At 35.0% G+C, this 21879-nt stretch overlaps 1 protein-coding gene across 6 annotated transcripts in view; it reads right to left on the reverse strand.

The window, feature by feature from the left end:
• Window positions 1–8133: 8133 nt before the first annotated feature.
• Window positions 8134–21879, reverse strand: part of LOC124359397 (rap guanine nucleotide exchange factor 2) — a 483874-nt gene continuing 470128 nt past the window's right edge. For 5 of the 6 annotated variants that reach the window (XM_046812105.1, XM_046812108.1, XM_046812103.1 and 2 more), the window contains 5 exons: window positions 19772–20077; window positions 19383–19511; window positions 16448–16516; window positions 11760–11906; window positions 8134–10681 (listed from right to left, as the gene is read on the reverse strand). In XM_046812105.1, coding sequence (XP_046668061.1) covers window positions 10650–10681; window positions 11760–11906; window positions 16448–16516; window positions 19383–19511; window positions 19772–20077 — 683 coding nt within the window. In that variant the 3' untranslated portion in view covers window positions 8134–10649. The remainder of the gene's footprint in view (window positions 10682–11759; window positions 11907–16447; window positions 16517–19382; window positions 19512–19771; window positions 20078–21879) is intronic. The other variant, XM_046812104.1, reaches the window with a different exon arrangement.

Genomic DNA, 21879 nt, shown 5'->3' on the forward strand with positions numbered 1-21879 from the left:
GAAGCCAACAACCTGAAGAAAGTGCTGGGCAAACGCGCCTTTAAGGGCAAAAACGTTAGGATGTCCAGCTGTCATGTTGAAGGTGGAACGATAGTGGTCGGCTGTGTAAACACAGAAAGTAAGGAGTGGCTGGAGAAGCAGGTCCAGGAGCTGAGTCCTTTTGAAGGAGTTCAGCTGAAAATGGGCCCAGCTAAAAGCCTGGTAAAGATTTTTAAAATTTCAACTTTTATCCCTAAGGACATCGAGGTGGACAGCAAGCAAGAGCTGTTCGAAGCCCTCAAAAACCAAAATGACCTTGACACGGATCAATGGACTGCTATTGGAGGGAAAATCTAGCACCAACGGCGAATTCTTGTGGACGAAGACTCCCTGGAGAAGCTGAAGACTCTGGCGATGCGCCCATTTTTGGGCAGCGACAGGATCACCTTCAAGCTGCAGGGAGGTAACGACCAATAGAAGATGACAGCGGTGCTCCAGATAAACCTACACCACAGCAGAGCAGCTACGGCAACACTCTGCCAGAAGATCCTGACTGACGACATAGGCGTGGTCCTGATCCAAGAACCATGGACCGTTGGCGGTCGTGTGATGGGGATGAGCACCGCTAAAGGTAATTTGATATACGATTCTGGCAGTAACAACCCTAGAGCATGTATATATGTCAGTAACAAAATCAAATCACTAAAAATGGCACAAATGTGTTCTAGAGACACAGCCGTGACAGAGGTTCACTTGCAGACAGGTGATGGCAACATCAGAATCCTGTTTGCAGCGGTTTACCTCCCATACGATTCTCCAGAACCACCGCCAACTGCGGAGATGAGGCGGATTGTGGAGTTCGGAACTCTTACGCGGAGGCACCTGATTGTCGGTTGTGATGCGAATGCCCACCACACCGCTTGGGGGAGCAGCAACATCAACAATCGGGGTGAGTGCCTCTTGAATTTTATAGTAGAATCTAACTTAGTTATTATGAATCAAGGCCGTAAACCAACTTTTGTACAAAGAAGAGGTACAGGGGTAAGAGAAGAGGTCTTAGATATAACTCTGGCTAGCAACTATATTGCAACTAAAGTTTTAAACTGGAGTGTGCTAGATGAAGCATCTGCTTCAGATCATAGGTATATCTCCTTTGACATGAGGTCGTACAAAATAAATGAGACCTATAGAAACCCAAAGAAAACAGATTGGGTAGCTTTCAATGCAGAACTAAAAAGCAATCTAGTAAGGGAAAATGGGTATGAGGGGCAAGGGGTCGAGGACATGGCGAACTCTTTGCAAAACGCCATGAAAGAATCGTACCATAAAGCCTGCCCCGTGATAGAAAAAAACTCAAGGAAAAAAGCATGTTGGTGGAACCAGGGGCTGGAAACCTTGAGGAAAAACCTTCGCAGAGCATATAATACATGCAAACAAGCAGGAAACTGGGATAGGTACTCTGCTGCCCTAACAGAGTACAATAAAGAGGTGAGAAGAGCTAAGAGAAACTCATGGAGAGAATTCTGTCAGAGTATTGATAAGGTACCTGACTGTGCAAAACTCCAAAAAGTCCTAGCTCGAAGCCCCATAAATGTGGTGGGTACTATACATAGGGAAGATGGGACTCAAACCAAGGATCCTGACGAGACTCTTCAGTGTTTACTGAATACACACTTCCCAGGATCTTTTCAAACCAGTGAAACAGTTGTTAGTGAATGGAGGCGAGAACCTAGAGATAGCTTGTCTAAGGAGGACTGGAACTGTGCAAAGACTGTTATCAACTACTTGGGGATAAAAAGGCCCTGGAGTCTTTTAAGCCGTTCAAATCACCAGGTACCGATGGCATTTTTCCTGCTTTACTGCAGGAAAGTGAGGACTTGGTGATACCTCTGCTTCTACGACTGTTTAGAACCAGTCTAGCGACAAGAGTCATACCCTCATCCTGGAGAACCTCTAGGGTTATATTTATCCCGAAGCCAGGTAAACCCTCCTATGAGGTTGCAAAGGCTTATAAACCAATAAGCCTAACATCCTACCTCCACAAGACCGTGGAGAAGGTTCTGGATAGGCATTTAAGGGACACAGTTTTCATCAACTGTCCCTTACATCCAAATCAACATGCTTACCCGACATCTTATGAAACAGCCCTACATTGTTTGGTTGGCAAGATTGAGCAAGCTATTGTACAAAAGGAAATATCAATATTCCTGGATGTAGAAGGAGCTTTTGATAATACAAGTACTCACTCTATAGTGTCTAAGCTTACATCCAGGGGTACGGAGAAAACTGTTGTTAGATGGATAAATAACATGCTTAAGAGCAGAAGAGCACAGGCATCTCTGTGCGGAGTCACAAGATAGGTCAAAACGCAGCGAGGATGTCCACAAGTAGGTGTATTATCACCAAGCCTGTGGAACATAGTTGTGGATGACTTACTCTGGACTCTGAATGAACAGGGTATGTATGCTCAAGGCTATGCAGATGATGTTGTCATACTCATAAGAGGCAAGCATATGGTTACGTGTCTGGAAATGATGCAGAGAGCACTGGCCATTGTGGAGCGATGGTGTGACGAAGAAGGACTTGCAGTGAATCCTTCGAAGACCGTCATGATACCATTTACAAGTAGTAGGAAACTGGAAATCACACAGCCAGTCCTATGTGGGGGCCAGATACAGATAAGCAGGGAGTTCAAATATCTAGGAGTCAAACTAGATGATAAACTCACTTGGAAAAGTCATCTGGAATACCTAATCAGCCGATCTCAGACTACATTGATGATGGTGAGACGTGCGGTAGGATGCACATGGGGGCTTAGACCCGACATGTCACATTGGCTGTACACTAGTCATCAGACCAATGATGGTGTATGGCTCAGTGGTATGGTGGCCAAAAATCGAACAGGTGACTGCCGCAAAAAACCTGTCAAAGGTACAGCGGTTGCCATGCTTGGGGACAATGGGCGCCATGAGAGGAACACCAACCGCTGCTATGGAAGTAGTGCTAAACCTCCCACCCCTAGACATATTCGTCATAGGAGAGGCTAGGATGGCTACCTACAGACTGAAGTGCAATGGGAACTGGCATCATCACCATGCTAGTAAGCACTCCAAGATCGTTGACATTCTCAAACTGGATATTCTAAAAATGATGTCTGACAGCATGGCAAAGGTTACGGACTGGGAAAAACCATTTCATGTCAACATTGTTGAAGGGAAGGAATGGTCAAAAGGTGAGGCTCTAACCTGGTACACGGACGGGTCAAAGACTCTGAAGGGTACTGGGGCAGGGGTCTGGGGAGCCAGACCTAGGGTTAACTTAAGCTTTAGCCAAGGTAAACTGGCAACTGTCTTTCAGGCTGAAGTTACAGCCCTTGCAGAATGTACAAGAGTTAATGTGGAAAGGGGCTACAAAGACAAAACCATCTACATTAACTCGGACAGCAGGGCTGCTCTGCAGGCCTTGGCCAACCATGACTGCAATTCGAAGACAGTCTGGGAATGCCATAAGGTCATGAAATTGCTGGTGAAAACCAATACAGTTATTCTAACTTGGGTGCCTGGTCATAGAGGAATCACAGGTAATGAAGGGGCAGACAGTTGCGCTAACTTGGGAGCCAACTGTCCTCTTACCGGTCCTGAACCAACGTGTGGGGTCTCATATAACTTAGCACGTAGATCAGTTACCAAGTGGATGGTTAATAAACACCTATAACATTGGAGAATACTGAGGGGAATGTACAAGCAAAGCGGATGCTCAAGGGACCATCAAGGAACATTGCAGCAGATGCCCTTAGAATGAGTAGAACAGAGATCCGAAAGGTGACTGGTTTTATTACAGGTCATTGGATATTCCGAAGCCACCTGAATACAATAGGTATTCCAGTTCAGGAAACACTGTGCAGGAAATGTGGCGAGGCTGACGAAACAGCCAAGCACGTCATATTTGAATGTCCGGCATTACAGAGCAAACGCTCAAGATCCCTAGGTGTTCTTATGCATACGGAAGAGGGGTTGGAACAGGAAAGCATTGTTCAGAAGATCTCATGGTTTTGTAAAGGCCTGGGATTTGATACAGCTTAAACCTGGGAGAGGGTGCACAATAAGCCGGATGGCTGAGAGGCAACTACCAGGCCTAAGAAACCTGGCCCTCTGTTAAAAAAAAATTTCATAAGCATGTTGTTAGGGTGACTTAATTTTTTCGGACTAAGGATCCAAGAAAGTGAAATTCGACAATACCCCCATCACTGCACTCAATCTTATCTCACTGGTTTGGTATAGAATACACTTGGTCTAATCGGTGGTCTCTAGGAAACATTACATATTCATTTCCATATCATATAGCCCTGAACTGCAGATTGACTAATACCAATAACTACGTACCTTCGTCAAACAGTTCAAACTGTAGTCATACACTACTATAGTTTCGACTATTAATAAGTTATCTACTGGTGTCGGTCTCAATAAATATTAAAAGCGAGAATTATCTATATAGTCGTCAAAGTTTAAAATACACTAACACAGTACAAACACAATAAATTATTATTACATTACATTTACAATTACAAGTTGTAATATTAATACATTGTGCTTAGTGTTACATATTTCTATGTATTTATTACTCTTTGGTTATCCATATAAACACACAATTTTTCTTTATATGATGCTTAAATTACAGTGCCATCTGAAAAAAATTGTCTGATTTCTTCACATGGTCTTCTATTCACTAATGGAAACCAGCCCCACACCCAAACTTCGTGGTAACTCCTCTGGTAACAAACCATACTTCTGAATGAGATAACCAAGTTGATAAAAAAATATTTAAATTCTTTTGTTTTCTATCTAGGAGGAATAAAAAAGTACTTTACTGGGTTATTATTCACCATTGACTGAATTTAAAAGCCTCAGATTCAGTATTGAGTTAAGAGGGAAGAAGCATATAAGTGCAGTTAAATGATGAAAGCTTGCGGTTTAAATCCAAATAGCCACTAGATGGATAATGATAAAATTCCAAGTCAGGAGAATTCTTCAGCTAACTTTTATCATGAATGGAAATTTCAAGAAGGAAGATCTCATCAGATTTGGCTCATAAACCACGAACTTTCCGATACTGAATAGTGGAATACTCCTTACTTTTGCATCCTCATCTCACAGTTTTAAAGACTCAACTGAACACATTAAAACAAATCCTGACCAAATTTCAGAATGATCAACCTTGACAAGATTATTTACAACCTCTTTTGGCACTAGGCTTAAATCTAGCTATAACCAGGATTTTTAGATCAAAATAATGGAATTTTGTTCTGCTCTCCATAAGGCAGTATAACAGCCATAAGGCTCTTTTTGTCCAGTATAAGTTATGACATTCTTATATGAATGTTGATCTGATTCTGTTGCTTTCACTTCTTTGAGAAATTTCTTTGTTTGAAATAAAACACCAAGATTTTTCAATTCACAAAAGGTCTCTTTATCTAATGTTACAAGTCTACTTAATGTGGTAGGCATTTTATTTGGCCTGACAAATTTTTTGATTAAGTTTCTCATGCAAATCTAGATGTGAGGTATACAAAAATACATAGAGGTTTGGGAACTGATGTTTTTTAAGAAAAGTTCACAACCCATTGAAATTATTTAAAAAATACCAACTTGCATTTTGTGAAGACATCTTTAATTTGATCTGCAATATTTTTTAGAGGTATATTGTCTGAGTTTTTTTTATCTTAAAAGTAAACTTTTTCGTCATTAAAAATCATCATGATACATATCATTCTACTTTGTTAGTTGATGGCAGGGCCGTAGACAGATTTGGCGGACTCCACACAAACCAAATGTTCGGGCTCCTATAATTATACATTGGACAAACTGTGTCAAATGTTTTTTCATGTAAAAATAAAAAAAGCTCTTTAACCAATGGTCAAACCTAATATATTTTCCATATTGCTGTTAGTTTTTTACAGTACAATTAATAACTCCAGAAGTATGTGAGGACTTGAATGGACTATGTAATAGCTACTAATATAACATTGGCTTAAGAACTGCTGTAGTTTCAAAACATCTGAAGGATTTTTTGTTAGTATTATAAGGTGAAAATGTAAGTTTTTTGTAAAATTTAAAATCGTTACGTCAAACTACTATGGATTTTTATTGTTGCACTTAAAATGCAATAAAAGGAAAGTGAACTGGAGCTAAACTCAACATTCAAATAATTGTATCAATCCTTCCTACCATAGCTACGTTATGTGTAGAAAACTCGGTTGCTCCACCATGCTTAGATATGGTGTTAGAGAAACATCGTAATGCACTCAATTGTGCACATCAAAACAATGAGACTGCCACTTCACCTATTTATAGTTGTCTCTGATGTCAAAACAATGTAAAGGTTCATTTTTAGCTTCTTCATCATCGAATTTCCTTTGATCTCAAATGAACATGATTCCCAGATTCTAGGAGCACCATACTAGAAGACATAAATTTGATAATACAATAAGAAAAAGATATCAAGACAAGCTTTTTGTAATCCAACCACAATTTAAAATATCTAATCCATCAGAAAGATTCTCTAATTCAAATAAAACAAATTTTTTATTTTATTCATATTTATTTATAGACATTAAGTTCAAAGGCAGGTAGTTCTACCTTATTATGCACTTTAAACTATTATTATATGAAAATGCGGATAGAAAATGGTTCTAAAACCTAGTAAAAAAGTGCACAATTTTAATAACACATAAATTTAAAAAAATTCTAAATAAAAAATTATCATGAAATTTTGTATGAAGTCATTTCTGTATAGGCAACAGTAAGTTTTGCCATTCCATTGGATTTGGTTTAGCATTAGAGAATATTTTAACAATGGTGTTGTGTGTAATAAATAAATTTGTAAACAAATTGAGTACAATTATATCAGATTTGCAAATAAGATGTTTTCATTCATAGAGTTAAATTAAATATTAGTGTGGAAAATCACTGTTAAAAGACGGTGACACTTTAACACTGAACACTGAAATGGAACTTAACTTAATTGAACAAAAATGTGATTGTACTATCTTGCAATTTCTTTTTTACATAGACAAAAAGAGTTCTATTCTATGATAGTGCTTGACCAACCATGGAATTTATCTGAACTTCATTGAAATCAGTTTCCCAGTAGGAAGACATAATTTCTCTTTTGAGTCTCAAGGGGACATAAAGATTTCTTTTCTGTACAATTTATCTGCAAGTATATCTATCTGCAGAACATTTCAAGATTGAGCTATAGATCTGAAGTTTTGCATGCAACCTAAGCGAAGCCTGTTATGCGACAGATAGTCTGGCGTACTCTTACCTTACATAATGTAATCTAGTAATTCTTGCAGATCGTTCTGATATTTTAGAACCATCACTACATCCTAAAGAATTTTGTTAAGTACTTGAAACCTCAAATTAAGTTCTTGCATTACGTCATCTAAATTTTGAGAAATGATTTGTTTTAAACAATGTTTTAGGATCAGTCTTACTAGTGTTTTTATCAATAAAGTCTTCTTTTTGTGGTTTTTCACCTTCTAGGATTGTTCGATTAGGCCCAACATTATTTTCGGCTACAATTGTAAGGTTGCATTTTCTTATTTTATTTTTTGCATTCTTCAATTCAAAAGCTCAGCAGTTTATTGAAAGATCTTTAAGGCCCTCTCTAAAATTATGGCTCAGAAACTGAACTTATAATATAGTAATTTTCTAAACTTTTTGTTTTTGAACAAAGTAAGTTTAGATTTTTATTGTGGCAACCTTCGAAAGAGTGAACAATCAAACTATTTAAATTTTAATTCCTTGAAGTGTTATTCTACTAATTTTTTCCCCCTCATTTTTGGCATCTTTTAAAAGTGCTTCCTTGATTTTCAATTTATGTTTAAACCTTAAAAAAACATATTAGTGAGAAAAGAATAATTTGCACCCAAAATCATTGTTACCCAAAATATTAGTCAAAATGAATGTTATTGGAACAGGACAGTTCGCAATTTATGTAATTTTATTACAATAACAATATAATTTTTATGCCAAAAAATGTATATACCAACTTTAATTTATCCTTTGCAATAACTCTAATTGCATTGGAATTGTTGATATTTCAATAGTGAAGGACAAGTATTTTGGTATTAAGTAAATTCACTACGATAAATTGAGTTTGAGATATACTTTATTCACATTCATACTACACTAACATAATACAGACACTATATATGCAGCGAACCTCCAGAAAGGGTCTGACTGCATATTGTATCCATAGAATTGTACAAAATCTCAATTACACTATTGTATATACAATATAGAAACAAAAATAAAATAAATGTCCAAGGCTATCAACAATATATAAACCATAAATTAATATTAAAATTAGAAACAATAGATTGTGAATACCTCAAATATTTAACAACGATTATAATACTTCAACATTTTCTACAAAATACAATTATCACAAAGAAACATGCTGAAAAATAACCAGCATCAGGACTGTATTACACGACACGGTTAATAAATTAGAAAAGTAGCAGTCAATTTGATCATTTAACCATAAACAGGTGGATAAATAAACTTGGTTTCGTGTTACCACTCAAATATTTCAAGTAAAAATTGTCCTTGTAAATCTTTTTACATTAAATTACTTTTTTTGTGGCAAGACTTAAATTAAAAAGAGAGCAAAACCAAGCACAAAGCTTGAAACTTAAATCACAATAATAATAAATAATTCACACAGTAATGAACATAGCTGGCTGTACTTAACGACTAAATACGACCCGAATAAATAGAATCTATAAACAATAATCTGATATTGTACAGTTCAAAAAAGTATAAAGGAAAAAATATACAAAGATAAATACAAATAACTAATTTTCTTTTTTGTTTGTACATGTCTTTAACTAAACTTTACAAACTGTTGCATATAGACAAACTAAACTTATTTCCAAGCTACTCATTACAATGATCCTACATTTCTGGCCCTCTAGGCTTGATCTACTTGCAGTGCTTTGTTCGGTAATGGTAGATTGACTTTGTCAATCGATCAGTCAAAAGTTACACAAATCATTACAATACTAGAAACAAACTAATCAAAGTTTAACAAAAAAAATTTTAATTTATTAATGGAACCTAACCTTCAAATAAAAATAAGTACTTTTTTAGGAAACTTTTCTCATCATTTTACTGATCAAGTGTAATACATTAATTGTGCAGCATTTTGACTGATTTAAAAACTAACATTATATAAACTTCCTTGTTTTAAGTTCCTTACTAACAATGGATGATTTGAGAGATATGAGAATTAAGAACATTTGCTATTGATAAGTGTTACTAAGAATGTATTTAAAAACCTTCCATTGGCAAATGTTTATAATTCTTTAATAATGTATTACATATTCACCACATGCCACATGCTTGATTTAAAAATTAATAGACTTGGTTTTGGATTATTAAAATCGTAACAAACCACGCAAGTGATGTGTTGAATTCTGACAGCGAGAAAGATCAGCTTAGACGAGCACAGTACCTACTCTATGAGATATGTGTTCTGATATACTGAGTGCCTTCGTAAGCTCACGATGACTCATCCACTTACTACTTCAACTTGGAAACCCGTCCTGTGATATGTTGTTCTTCTGTTAATCACAAAATGGAATTAACTTTCATTAAAATACACATAATATTTATTGTTAAATTTTGATTCATGTCAACAACATTTATTGATTAGCTGACTAGTTTTCACTCCTTTAGCTTTTAAACATGTTTGTTTTCATAAAACAATATAACGAAAACTTTGTTGCCTTGACTGCACAAAAATAAAATCCCATAAAATGATGTTATACCGAAACAGCTAAAAACATTGGTAAACTTGATTTATTAATGAGTAGTTGTAGTTTGAATATTGACAATCTCACCTCGCATATTAGTTTCCAAATTGAAGCTAGCCTCCAAACTGAGTTTAACACATACCACTGATTCTGTCCTACTACACATACAAAACTATGACAAGTTACTATGTTTTATTTACATCTACCAGACGCAAAATAAAATCCATTTGTTATGTTTCTTAACCATAAAAAAATATCCAAGTCTTCTTTATATATTGAGATTGTACAAAGCGATCAGGTCCTTCTTTGGTTTAATAGTTCAAATTATTTATCTTACAAATTTCAAAAATAATATACACATTCTAAGTAATGGCACCGAAAATAAAATATTAATTTTAATCAAGTTAAGGTAAAAAAATGTAATCATATTTTTATGTCAACGTGGGGTTAAATTATAAGCACTTCAACATAAGTGGATACGATTATATTACAGTCATAAATGTTTCTTGTAAAACAAAGTATTGTGAGTCGGGTGGGAGGAAGGATTGAAGGATAAGGCAGGCCACATTTTGGTCAATAAATGCTTTCATGGTACAAACTGTATTCATTATTCATGAGGAAGAAAGATGGGAAGCTCTCATATTAATGGCAGATCCGCAACTACTTTCAAAAAGGTTGAAAACCTGTTGAATATCAAAAACGAAATTTTAGGCGTGACACTCATCTAACTGATACATTATTATACTATACACTGGGCTGCCTGGAATGTGGGGTAGGGGAGCGACGTACGACAACCATGCAACGACAACTAAAGTAGTGACTGAGTAGTAAATTCGTTGATCAGTTGGGCTCAGACTGCGGACACTTGCACGTCTTCGTCATCTGAGGACACAATATTTCATTTAATAATACATGTTGATAATAGTGAAGAGGGAAAGTAAAATTTGTACAATACAAAAGTTTTCTATGACAAGAAATTGCTCAAAATTGTATTGTATAATAATACTTTAAGATATCCAATTTTACATTGCACATTAGAACTATAATAATTATAATGGTTGTATAGAAATATAGAAAATTGAAACAAATAATTAAAAAAAAGAATTGATTCATTGTTATTGTGCATGTTACTATTACGGTCTTGCATTAGAAGTCATAGTTTTTAAGTTCTACATTACACACAAATATTTCTTACCATGAAGAATTAGACCATAATGCTACTAAAAGGAAAATAATAGCTTGGCTTATTTTGAAGGAATCAATCTAATTTTCAAAGATTTTGTGACAAAAGACAAATGCGAATATATAGACAGAATCTTACTATCACCTGACAATAAAGTAAGGTTGAAAAATTTGAAAACTATACAATTAAAGGTTGATGAGCTGGCTTCTGGAAGAGTCAAAAGACTGCTGCTAATTATTTTACAACCCTAAACTTTCAAAATACAAAAATTTATTTTGAAAATGATTAAACCTAGAAAGTTGATTCACGTGACAGCCTAGGCTGGACAGCAATGGTTTAACATGACACAATAATTTTGTACACACTGTATTATTAAGTGATAAAAACAGACAACTTGAATCAGATAAGCGGCCGAACAAAGAAGATCGCATCTACTGTTGTTTATGCCAATGGGTGTGTGATTATTTTGTTATTCAAATTTCATTCGTATTACATATTATCAAAAACATTCAAAGTATTGTATTCATGTCTAAATAGTAATAAAGTGTTTTAGTTTGGTACTTATTGCAAGAAAACGCTGTAGATTTTGTTGTTAATACAAGAAGTAAATACTATCAAATTATGTAAATATAGATTTTATTTTATTTTATGGTTCCAACAGTTTTATTGGTACAAGTGAAAACAGTAAAAACATGTAAAGTTTGATGTTGGCAATAATATTCTTTACAAGGGAGAAGTTATATCATTTACAGTACTAGCACTATGGCTTCTACATACCGTCCTCATCATGAGGGTAGTGGGGGTGATGAGAAGTTACGCCCTCATGTGAGTGTGCGCGGCCCAGCCGGTGCTGTCTGGCCGCCAGCTGCGCTGCCACGCTGTAGACGGGTGGCGGCTGGTGGCGCAGGCGTGGTACTCCACACACTACATCACATACATTTCCTCACATTTATTTAGCATACAAACGTAACACTAATTATCCTTTTTTGAACATTTTCAAACTCTACACAATTAATAAAGTAGGTTTTAAAAATATTTTGTGAAAATTAAAGCTTCCTAACAATTGTAGAAACAAGTTGGTGTCAATTTTCCATTTTGCTTCCTATAAAAATTCATTTCTTGAATAATGTGATTTGGTTAATGTGTTGCAGTTTTAAAGAACAGCTGTTTAATAACGCTCTTTGTTGAAAATAGCTGTTTGATTGAAGAATATTGCTGGTGCTATAAAAAAATAACCTAATCTACTCCATTACAGTTTTACTGATATTGAAGTTCGAGAAATGGCTTTTAATGTTGAACAAAAAGTGAAGTGTTGTGTGTGGGGTATTGCCTTTGGCAACATTACAGAAGCAATTAGACAATTTCAGGTTACCTACCCAGGAGTTGAACCACCTAGCAATCCAACAATAACTAAGTGGAACAATATTTTGTTAGAAACTGGAAGTGTCGTAAAAAAGTACTCTAAAGGATCAAATGAGGAAAGAGAAGTACTAGTAAGCGCATCAATGCTCCACTCTCCAGGTTAACCGAAATCACTAAGGAAAATTGAACTTTGTTGCAAAGTCTTCAGTACAGAGAATAATTGAGAAAAACAAAATTAAATTTTACAAAAGTCACCTAGTCCATAATCTTCTTGAAGATGATACGGATAGGAGAGTGGAATTTTGTTCTCTTATCATTGAGTTTTATGAGCTAGATCCTAATTGGCATACTGAAATTGTTTTTTCAGAGTCCACTTTCTACGACAATGGTGCTGTAAATAGGCGTAATTGTAATTGTTACAGCACTGGTAATCCACACATTCTTGAACAGACTCTACTCAAATCAAGAGGAATTACTGTTTGGGCAGCTGTAAGTTGTAATAGGGTGCTTTCTTAAGACATTTATGACTGAGATAGTACATTTATCTTAAGATAGTACAATGACTGAGAATATGTATGAACAGGTTTTAAATGAAGAAGTTTTGCCTCATTTTACTGTTCCAGAAATGGATCAAGCTATCTTCCAACAAGGTTGTGCTCCCCCTTATTTTGCAAATCCTGTCAAGCGATTACTAAATGACAACCTTCATGGCCGTTGGATTGGTTGTGATTTTTTTCGATTAGCCACCCCGATTCCCAGAGTTAACTGTGTTTCTTTCTATGGGGTTACTTAAAGGAACAAGTTTATAATCGTAGCTTCAACAATGATGAGAAAATAAAACAATCAATTGATACTGGATACTGTAGAATTTTTTTGTAAGAGCTTACAATTCATTTATTAAGCACTGTTATCAGTGTGTCAATGTGGATGGATTACAGTTCGAATGATTGTGAACTATAATTGTAGGTTTTTTAATAGGCTATGTTCCAATTGTCTGATTTAAATGCGTTATTTCTCTAGAATATGACAAGAAATAATTTATAAAGCAAAAATACTGTTTTTTTACTGTTTTTAAAGTACAGTTTTTCAAATTGCCACCATTTTGTTTCAACAATTGCTAGAGAGCTGAAATTTTCACAGAATATTAAAAAAAATATTTAATGAATTGTGTACTTTGAAAATGTTCAGTGCATAAATGGGCAAGTAATATAAAATCAAACGTTTAAACCTCTTCGTGGGACACCCAGTATATATATATATTCCACATTGTTTTCAGTCATGTGCAGGTTTACTCTTATTTATTTGAGCATACAGCCATAGCCAATAAATTTGTTGTAAAATAAAGGAAATCAACAATTACATCTGATATTTAAAATTTTTCAATAACATTTGTTCAACAATTATTTAATTTATGATACCTTAAACATTTTTCAAAGTTATCCTATAGAAATCCTGCAGTAAGGTTAATAAATGTCCTACAATCATTATTTCATAACTCTAACGTTATTAATGGAATATTGTGTAAGAGTTTACTACGGATATGATCTGACTAGATATTCTAAACAACTCATATATAATAGAGGATAAAAAAACAAAAACAAAAATTTAATCTTAATAATATTTTATAAGAAACTATCTAACTAAAATCAATTAAAACAGGAAACTGATTGAGAGAAAATACTAATAATTAAACCGCTGTGGCCCTAAACGTACTTCAGTAGGGGTTTTTATAAAAGCTATATATTTAAAAAGTGAAAGATTGAGGAAGGGATTATAATCAATTAGAATGATTATATGAAGATCATCCCAAAAGTTTAAAAGGTGTTTTGCTATATGAGAGTGAAACTTCATGTGTTGAAGGTGAGAAAGCTTCACACATTTTTTTGGAATAGAATAAAAATACTGAATAGTTGTGTTACAAATGCCAATTTCTGAGGGAAAGTGACGACCATGCAAAAAAGTGTATTTGGATAATTGATAATTCAGTTTCCTCAAATCATCGAATGTTTATAGCAGTGCGAGATGAGACCTGGTAATGTGGTATTAAACTACTTATGTTCAAATCCTGCCAAAAGTCTGGTAAACAAAGGCATACATTACGTTCTTCATCAACTGTTATTAATTAAATTTAGTATCAAGTCTACATTTAGTGTCCAAAATAACTTAATTAATTTCATTTAAATGAGTAACTTAGAGGTCGTTTGTTTCTAATAAGTAAATAAATTAACTGTTGCTTGTTTATAAATGTCTCTGTAGTTAGGGGTGACATAGTAAAACTATATGAAACGTAAACTGTTATTATCACACTCGTAGATCTTTGGATTAACTACAAAAGGCTAGTAAAAGAGAATTTTTGATGATAAATAATACCTGCTAGAACCATTAGAATCATTATAACAATAGTAAACAATTTTGACTAAATTTTATCTATTAATTAAAATTTGTTTAAATATACATAATTTTATTGTAGTGTTGTCAGTTTTGATATCAAGTTCTAACAATTTTTTAGAAGTAGGGCTTGTTAAAAACAGGACAGAGCTACCTTTAACCACACCAGTAGGTTTGGTATAAACTACATATTGAAATGTATGAGATGGTCCGTATACAGGGCGTTTCAAAAAGGACTTTACAACTTTCAAAATTCATATAAAATTTATTAAACAAGGTACAGAGCTGGTTTTGGTGTTGTTTTAAAGGAAAACAGTTCAAGTTTTGACTTGCGTAGTCCGCTAGTGCCTAATCGCGCCGCACAAGCGCTAGTGACAGTTACGTTAAACATGGCTGCCTTCACTGGACCGGAGCGTGCTAGTTGTGTGTTTTGGTTTGAAGAATCGAAGTCTGCGACAAAAGTTCAGCATAATTTTCGTACCAAGTACGCTAAAGATCCTCCTAGTAGGCCTACAATTTATGAGTGGCATAGTTGTTTTGTAAAACAGGGTGCTCAGTGAAACATAAAAAATCCTCAGGTCGTCCAAGCACATCTGACGAAGTCGTTGAGCAAGTGAGACAATGTTTTGTAAATAACCCTACGAAATGGATCCGGCGTGCATCTCGTGAGCTGCAGGTACCACAAACAACGGTTTGGCGTGTGTTAAGAAAACGTTTGCACTTGAAACCATACCGATATTCGCTTTTACAAGCAATTAAAGACACCGATAAGATTGCCCGTAGGAACTTCTGTGTGGATATGTTAAATCGAGTGGATGATGATGAACATTTCTTGGACAACATAATCTTTTCTGACGAGTCCACTTTTCACTTAAGTGACAAGGTAAACACACATAACTGTAGGATTTGGGGCAGCGAAAATCCACATGAAACATTACAACATGTTTGTGATAACCCTAAAGTGAACGTTTTTTGTGTGTTGAGCAAGAGGAAAGTGTACGGCCCCTTTTATTCCAAGAGAGAACCATCAATGGGATAGTGTACCTTGATATGTTGCAACAATTTTTAATAACACAGATCGATGAGGATGATCGAGAACGAAATGTTTTCTTTATGCAAGATGGCGCACCACCACACTATCTGACTGACGTCCGGGATTTTCTAAATGACCGCTTCCCAGGTCAATGGATTGGCCGTGATGCGCCAATTGCATGCTTCTGGCATTTCATAAAAGATATGGTGTACGTACCTCCTTTGCCGGCCACTCTACCTGAACTTAGAGCAAGAATTTACGCTGCTGCTGAGCAAGTTACACCTGAAATGCTAGTGCGAGTCTGGGAAGAAATCGAATATTGATGGGATGTGTGCAGAATAACCAACGGAAGCCTCATAGAACATCTTTAGTTTAAGGTAAAAAAACTTGAAGTTTTTTCCTTTAAAATAACACCAAAACCAGCTCTGTACCTTGTTTAATAAAATTTATATGAATTTTCAAAGTTGTAAAGTCCTTTTTGAAACGCCCTGTATATTTATTGGAGAAGGGGCAGCAGGGATATAGGCGCAATCAATAATGCAAAGCAAAGCCATAATGTTTCTCAGGTACAGTCTTCATATCATCAAGTTGTAACCTATATGCCGCCCTCAATATACTGAAACAAACAAAATCACAGTGTTTGCTCAAGCGAGAAGGTCCGCCCGCAAGCAAGGGTACTCACCTGGTGGGTGTGGTAGAGGTGGCAACACTGGCACAGCATGCGGGAAAGGTGGCCTCACTGCTACATAGCCTACACCAACATAGACACAAGCAAGGCATGAGTCCCAGCATGCAATCCACATATTTTCACCCCACACCTCGCTTCACTTGTACTGCCATACTTTTGTATTTCTTTAACGAAAACAAGTACGCACATTGTACACACAATTAAAAATGTTCAATTGCACAGCAATATTTCTCAACCAGTAGAGAACGTTCTAGTTGTCTATTCACTTTGGGTTGTAGAGTCAATGTGGGAAGCAGGGGCAACACGGCAGACAACTAGAATGTTCTCCCTGGTTGAAAAATATTGTAGTGCAATTGAACATTTTTAATTGTGTGTAAAATATGTGTACTTTTATGTGTTCTTTCAATCAGTGGACCCTAGAAGATAAGTTTTCAAGGTAAGTATCTCCCTATCAACTAGTAACAATTCCTGGCTTTCAAACAAAATTTAAAGCCTTGTTTATTTAGGGCAGATAACTAAAATAATATTTAATCATAGTTTAAAAGAATAGAGCTTTTTGATAATTTAAATTATGTGTATTCCAAAATAATTATAAAAATAAATACTAGGTTTCTTGTTCAGACATTATGGATATGGCCTTAAGAAATGAGAAACAACAAATTTATCAATATGAAAAAAATAGTGTAACCCATAATCCATGTTATATACAGGGTGTTCACAAAAAAAGTGTCACAAACTACTGTGGGGGATAATATTCACCATTTTATGCAAAAATGTCCTATAAATGTAGATAAAAAAGTGTTGAGCCGCTGGCCGCAATTTTTTATTAAAAATTATCATCTCTAGAGCTATTTAAGCTATATAATTTAAGATAAGGAAACCAAATTTGGTATATAGGTTTAAATAGATACGGTAAGTAAAAAATAAAAAAAATAATAGTGTTATTTTCTTTCAAATTAATAAAATGGCGTCTAATATTTAAAGTCAAATAACCAATATTCCCGTATAGTTGTAAACAAAGTACCAGACACCTTTGAGCAATTTCATTGCAACTTCAACGGTACTTATTTCAACAAAATTCGTCAATGCAATGCGAGCAAGAACATTTTAAAAGTACGCTTGCACAAGGCGAGAACAACAAACATTTTTTTTAAAGTATCAGCTGTTTTACATAAATTAGAAAAATTTTACAAGATACCAACTAACTATCTTAAAATTTTTATAACAAATTCCAACGGTACTTATTTCAACAAAATCTGTCAACGCATAAGTGAACACAACCACTTTAAAGATACGCTTACACAAGCTGGGAGCAACAAACCTGTCATACCTTTTAATGGAAAAGACATTTTTTATACTTCCACATTACATTTATTTAAATTTAATGTGGAAGTATAAAATTTAACATGTCAACTGTGACATGTTTGGCACAATTATCATAAAATTGTATTTTTGCACTACTAAAGCCCCAGAAACTTTAATATACCATTTACCAAATAAGACTAAAACAAATTTAAAAGTCTTAAGTGACCAAGTTTAAAAAATTGTCCCTCAAAGTTAACATATATACTGACAAAGATATTAGCTTGTCAGTGCGTACAAGTAGACAGCACTAATGTGGAGAATGTTAGGTTACCTTATATAAGAAAAGGCGGGTACATCACAATTTATGGTCAACACTGATGGTTACAACACTTTTAGACATCAATGGTAAACAGTTCAGAAGGATAGTACATGTTGAGATTATTTACAAAACATAAATTTACATAACAGTATTAATAATCCACACACAATGATTGCCCTTGCGCCCCTCCTGCCACTGGCTCCCCATGCACGTCTTTGTACACATCTGTATGACAATTCTTTGTTTTATTTTCATGTAACAAACTTACTCACAAACAATGTGGCTATTATATGAAATATTTCAAGTGAAAAACATGTTAATGGAGGGCTGGCTTATCTTTCACGAAGATGATTTCAGCATTAAGAATTAGTGATTGATTACAAAATTGTACAATATATATAATTTGTTACTTTTCACAGTTATATAATTCTCTCCCAATAACAAAAACATAAAGCCCATTCATTTTTACATTGTAGCTGCAAGTAAGTATATTATACTCAGTATTGTACACCAATTGACATGGAAGGGTAACAGTCAACAGCTGGATTGACTCATGCCATGCAAGCACCAGAAATATTGCTCAGGTGAGGATTTACAGTTTTTCACGTCATTAGAGTTTATTGTATTTTCTTGGTCAAAATGACATTCCAATTCTATAATTATTTCATTTGCTGGTAGAACTATGCTTATCTTGGTTAGAATACATAATTTTTCTTTCTGTTACTTTAGTATAGGTGGATTATTACTCATAAGTCCGGAAATAAGCAGTTTTTGTGAACGTGATTAAAGACATTTTATCAATGAAATTAGACAAAGTAAATTACATCATCATTATTATCAAAAGCTTAAAAATCTTTATAGTAATTGAAGTATTTTGCATTTTTTTTGTAACTAAGAATCAGATAATAAGAATCCAGGTTAATTTTAATTTATTAAAATCCTTGCAAATATTTGAAATTAATGTTCTTTTAACAAGTTCTTCATAGATATCTTTGACGTTTGTAACAATGTAATTTTAGGATGATCAAATGTTATACAAACACTATATACATACTGGCAGTAAGTATGTAAACAAAATATTAACTCAACATTTGTTAATATAATTCTACATCATTCTGTAAATATTCATGAAATCAATCTATATTGGCGGAATGAGTAGTGAAACCATAACGATAAAATGTGATTCTGACACAGAACAATGTTGTACAAGATATAGTACCAAAGACCACAATGAGCATGTAGCACCCAGGCAGGATAGAGCAAGATACCACCCTTTGTCCAGTTCTGTTAAAGCACTGAGAGTACCTGGGGGTTGCATGACAGAGTGACGCCGGTGTGGAGGTGAGGTGCCCCCAATACCTCCTGCCTCCACAGAACTGTTGGAATGGGAGTCCAGCTGAGTGGAATGACCAGAATCACTAGAAGTCACCGAACCTACCAAACAATACAGTACTTTAGAGTTACTACTACTTTTTGTATCGCAAATAATAATACACAATATATAATGTCTATTGAGTACAAAATATAAACTGGAGAAAAAATCCCAAAACATGCAAAGATAACAAATTCAAACTAATGACCATTCTTCAAGACACTTATAACACAGTTTATTACCATTCCACAAACCAAGTCAATGACATAGTTCAACAAAAATATCTATACAGTATGATGTAACAAACAGTTTAGTGGCTGACCTGAGGTGAGAGTCTTGCGCAGAGGCAGGTTGGAGAGACTGGTAACGCTGCTACTCTCTGCGTTCAGATCCACAGAGCTGAGCAATGGTGGAGGGTGGTCCGGGTGATAGAGAAGGGGTACAGGTGGTGTATCGGAGTGCGAGCGCTCGTGGGAGTGTCCCCTGCCTCCACCCAGCCGGCGGGGTGAGCCGGGGGATGGTGCAGGGGATGCAAGTGGATGGGGCGGGTGGCGGGGCTGGTGTGGACGCGTCTTGCTGGTTTCACTCAGCGACAGTAGCTTCCTCACAGACTGTGGTGATGCTGACCCTGAAACATACTTTCTTTCATTATCTAGTAAAAAAACAAATTTGAAAAATCTCACAATTTAGTAGTCTGTTATTAGGTCAAGCTGTAAACAAAGTTTCAAAATGGGATGGTATTGGGCTCTTGGTAAAAAATAGAGTTTTGTAAAAGAACAACTTCAGTTTTTCAATCATTGCTTCGATTTTGTCTTCTCCTACGAAGAATATGTTAGTATCAGATCCTTGCACCATGATTCAAATGAGTAAATAAATCTTCCATGTACACAATTTTGCAAAGCCATGAACTTTTTCTCTTACATAAACTTTTTGTGTTTTCGATCAAAAAGAAATATATTCTTCGGTCATCAGCAATTTTGAAAAACGCTTGAGAACCTTTCCTCAAGAAAGTCAGTGAACCTCTGGGTGTAAAAACAGGTGTTCATATTTTCTTCCCATTTCCTGACATAGCTGGGAAAAAATGTCATGACTAAAGTTGACAATTTTGACGACGAGTTCATCAAATACAGTTTTAAGCTCAGTTGACATTTTCTTCACTACCAGGGCTTCTCTACGTATGTCCAATTGACGTTGGCACTACTTGCATCACTTCAGAGATTAATCCAGTTTTGTGACCCGCCATCGCTCCAGATCCATCAGTAATTAATCCTACATATTTATTCCATCATTTTAAAATATATAACTATTGAGAGCTTAAAAGACATTATTTGCATTGTTGTTTTACCTCTTGACAAAATAACAGATTTTAAATTATACATTTTTCTTGTTTGTAATGGACAAAATCTAGCAAGTGAGATTTACCGATTAAGTCTGTACTCTTGTCTGGTTGTAATGCAAAAAAACTCCGTAGATTTCAAACGTGAAAATAATTGCACATTTTCATACATATCTTCAACTCTTCACTTCACTGTGTCGTTTGATATTGAAATGAATCTTATTTCTTTGTGCACTTTACTGATTACTAGAGGACTACACTCAATTTTATACTATACATGAAATAATTATTATGTATATAAGAGACAAACAGAGACACTGTACTGTAAACACCTGAAGTGTTAACGCCTACTAGTCACTAGTGAGTGAGTGAATTGGATGTTTTGTTTTGTCACATCCCGCATGACTCATTGCTTCCCCTTCCTCTCAATCTGTACTTGATTTGGTGAAACATTAGTCTTCTGAGTAGAACGTGCTTTTATTTAAAACATACAATAAAGACGTTTATTAACAGCAGTCTATATATTTGTCCAAATTTTGTAAATTAGTTCTGTGGATCCCTCAAAGTCCGCAGACCACACTTTGAGACACTCTGGTATAGATAATCTAGTTTGAATGTTAACTACAAACTAACTAGTTCAGCAAAAATTACAGGACTTAAATTAAAATTTAGCTTGTTTACTTCTGCATCTAGACATATAGAGCAAATTCAGAAATCAGAAATTCTTTATTGTCAGACAGTAGAACACTGCAAAATAGCGTCAACAATATTATGTAATAGTTACGAGGGTCTTCCAGAAAGTAAAGAACGTTTTGTTATAAGTCAATAAAAACAAAAGATAAGAGCATGAAAATTTATTTATAAATACTTATAAACTTACTCTATTTTTCTACAAAATCGCCGGAACTGTCAAGGCACTTGTTGTAGCGTGGCACCAGTTTTTCTATACCGACACTCTGGTATAGATAATCTAGTTTGAATGTTAACTACAAACTAACTAGTTCAGCAAAAATTACAGGACTTAAATTAAAATTTAGCTTGTTTACTTCTGCATCTAGACATATAGAGCAAATTCAGAAATCAGAAATTCTTTA

This window comes from Homalodisca vitripennis, chromosome 4 (genome assembly GCF_021130785.1).
Source record: "Homalodisca vitripennis isolate AUS2020 chromosome 4, UT_GWSS_2.1, whole genome shotgun sequence".
NCBI lineage: Eukaryota > Metazoa > Arthropoda > Insecta > Hemiptera > Cicadellidae > Homalodisca > Homalodisca vitripennis.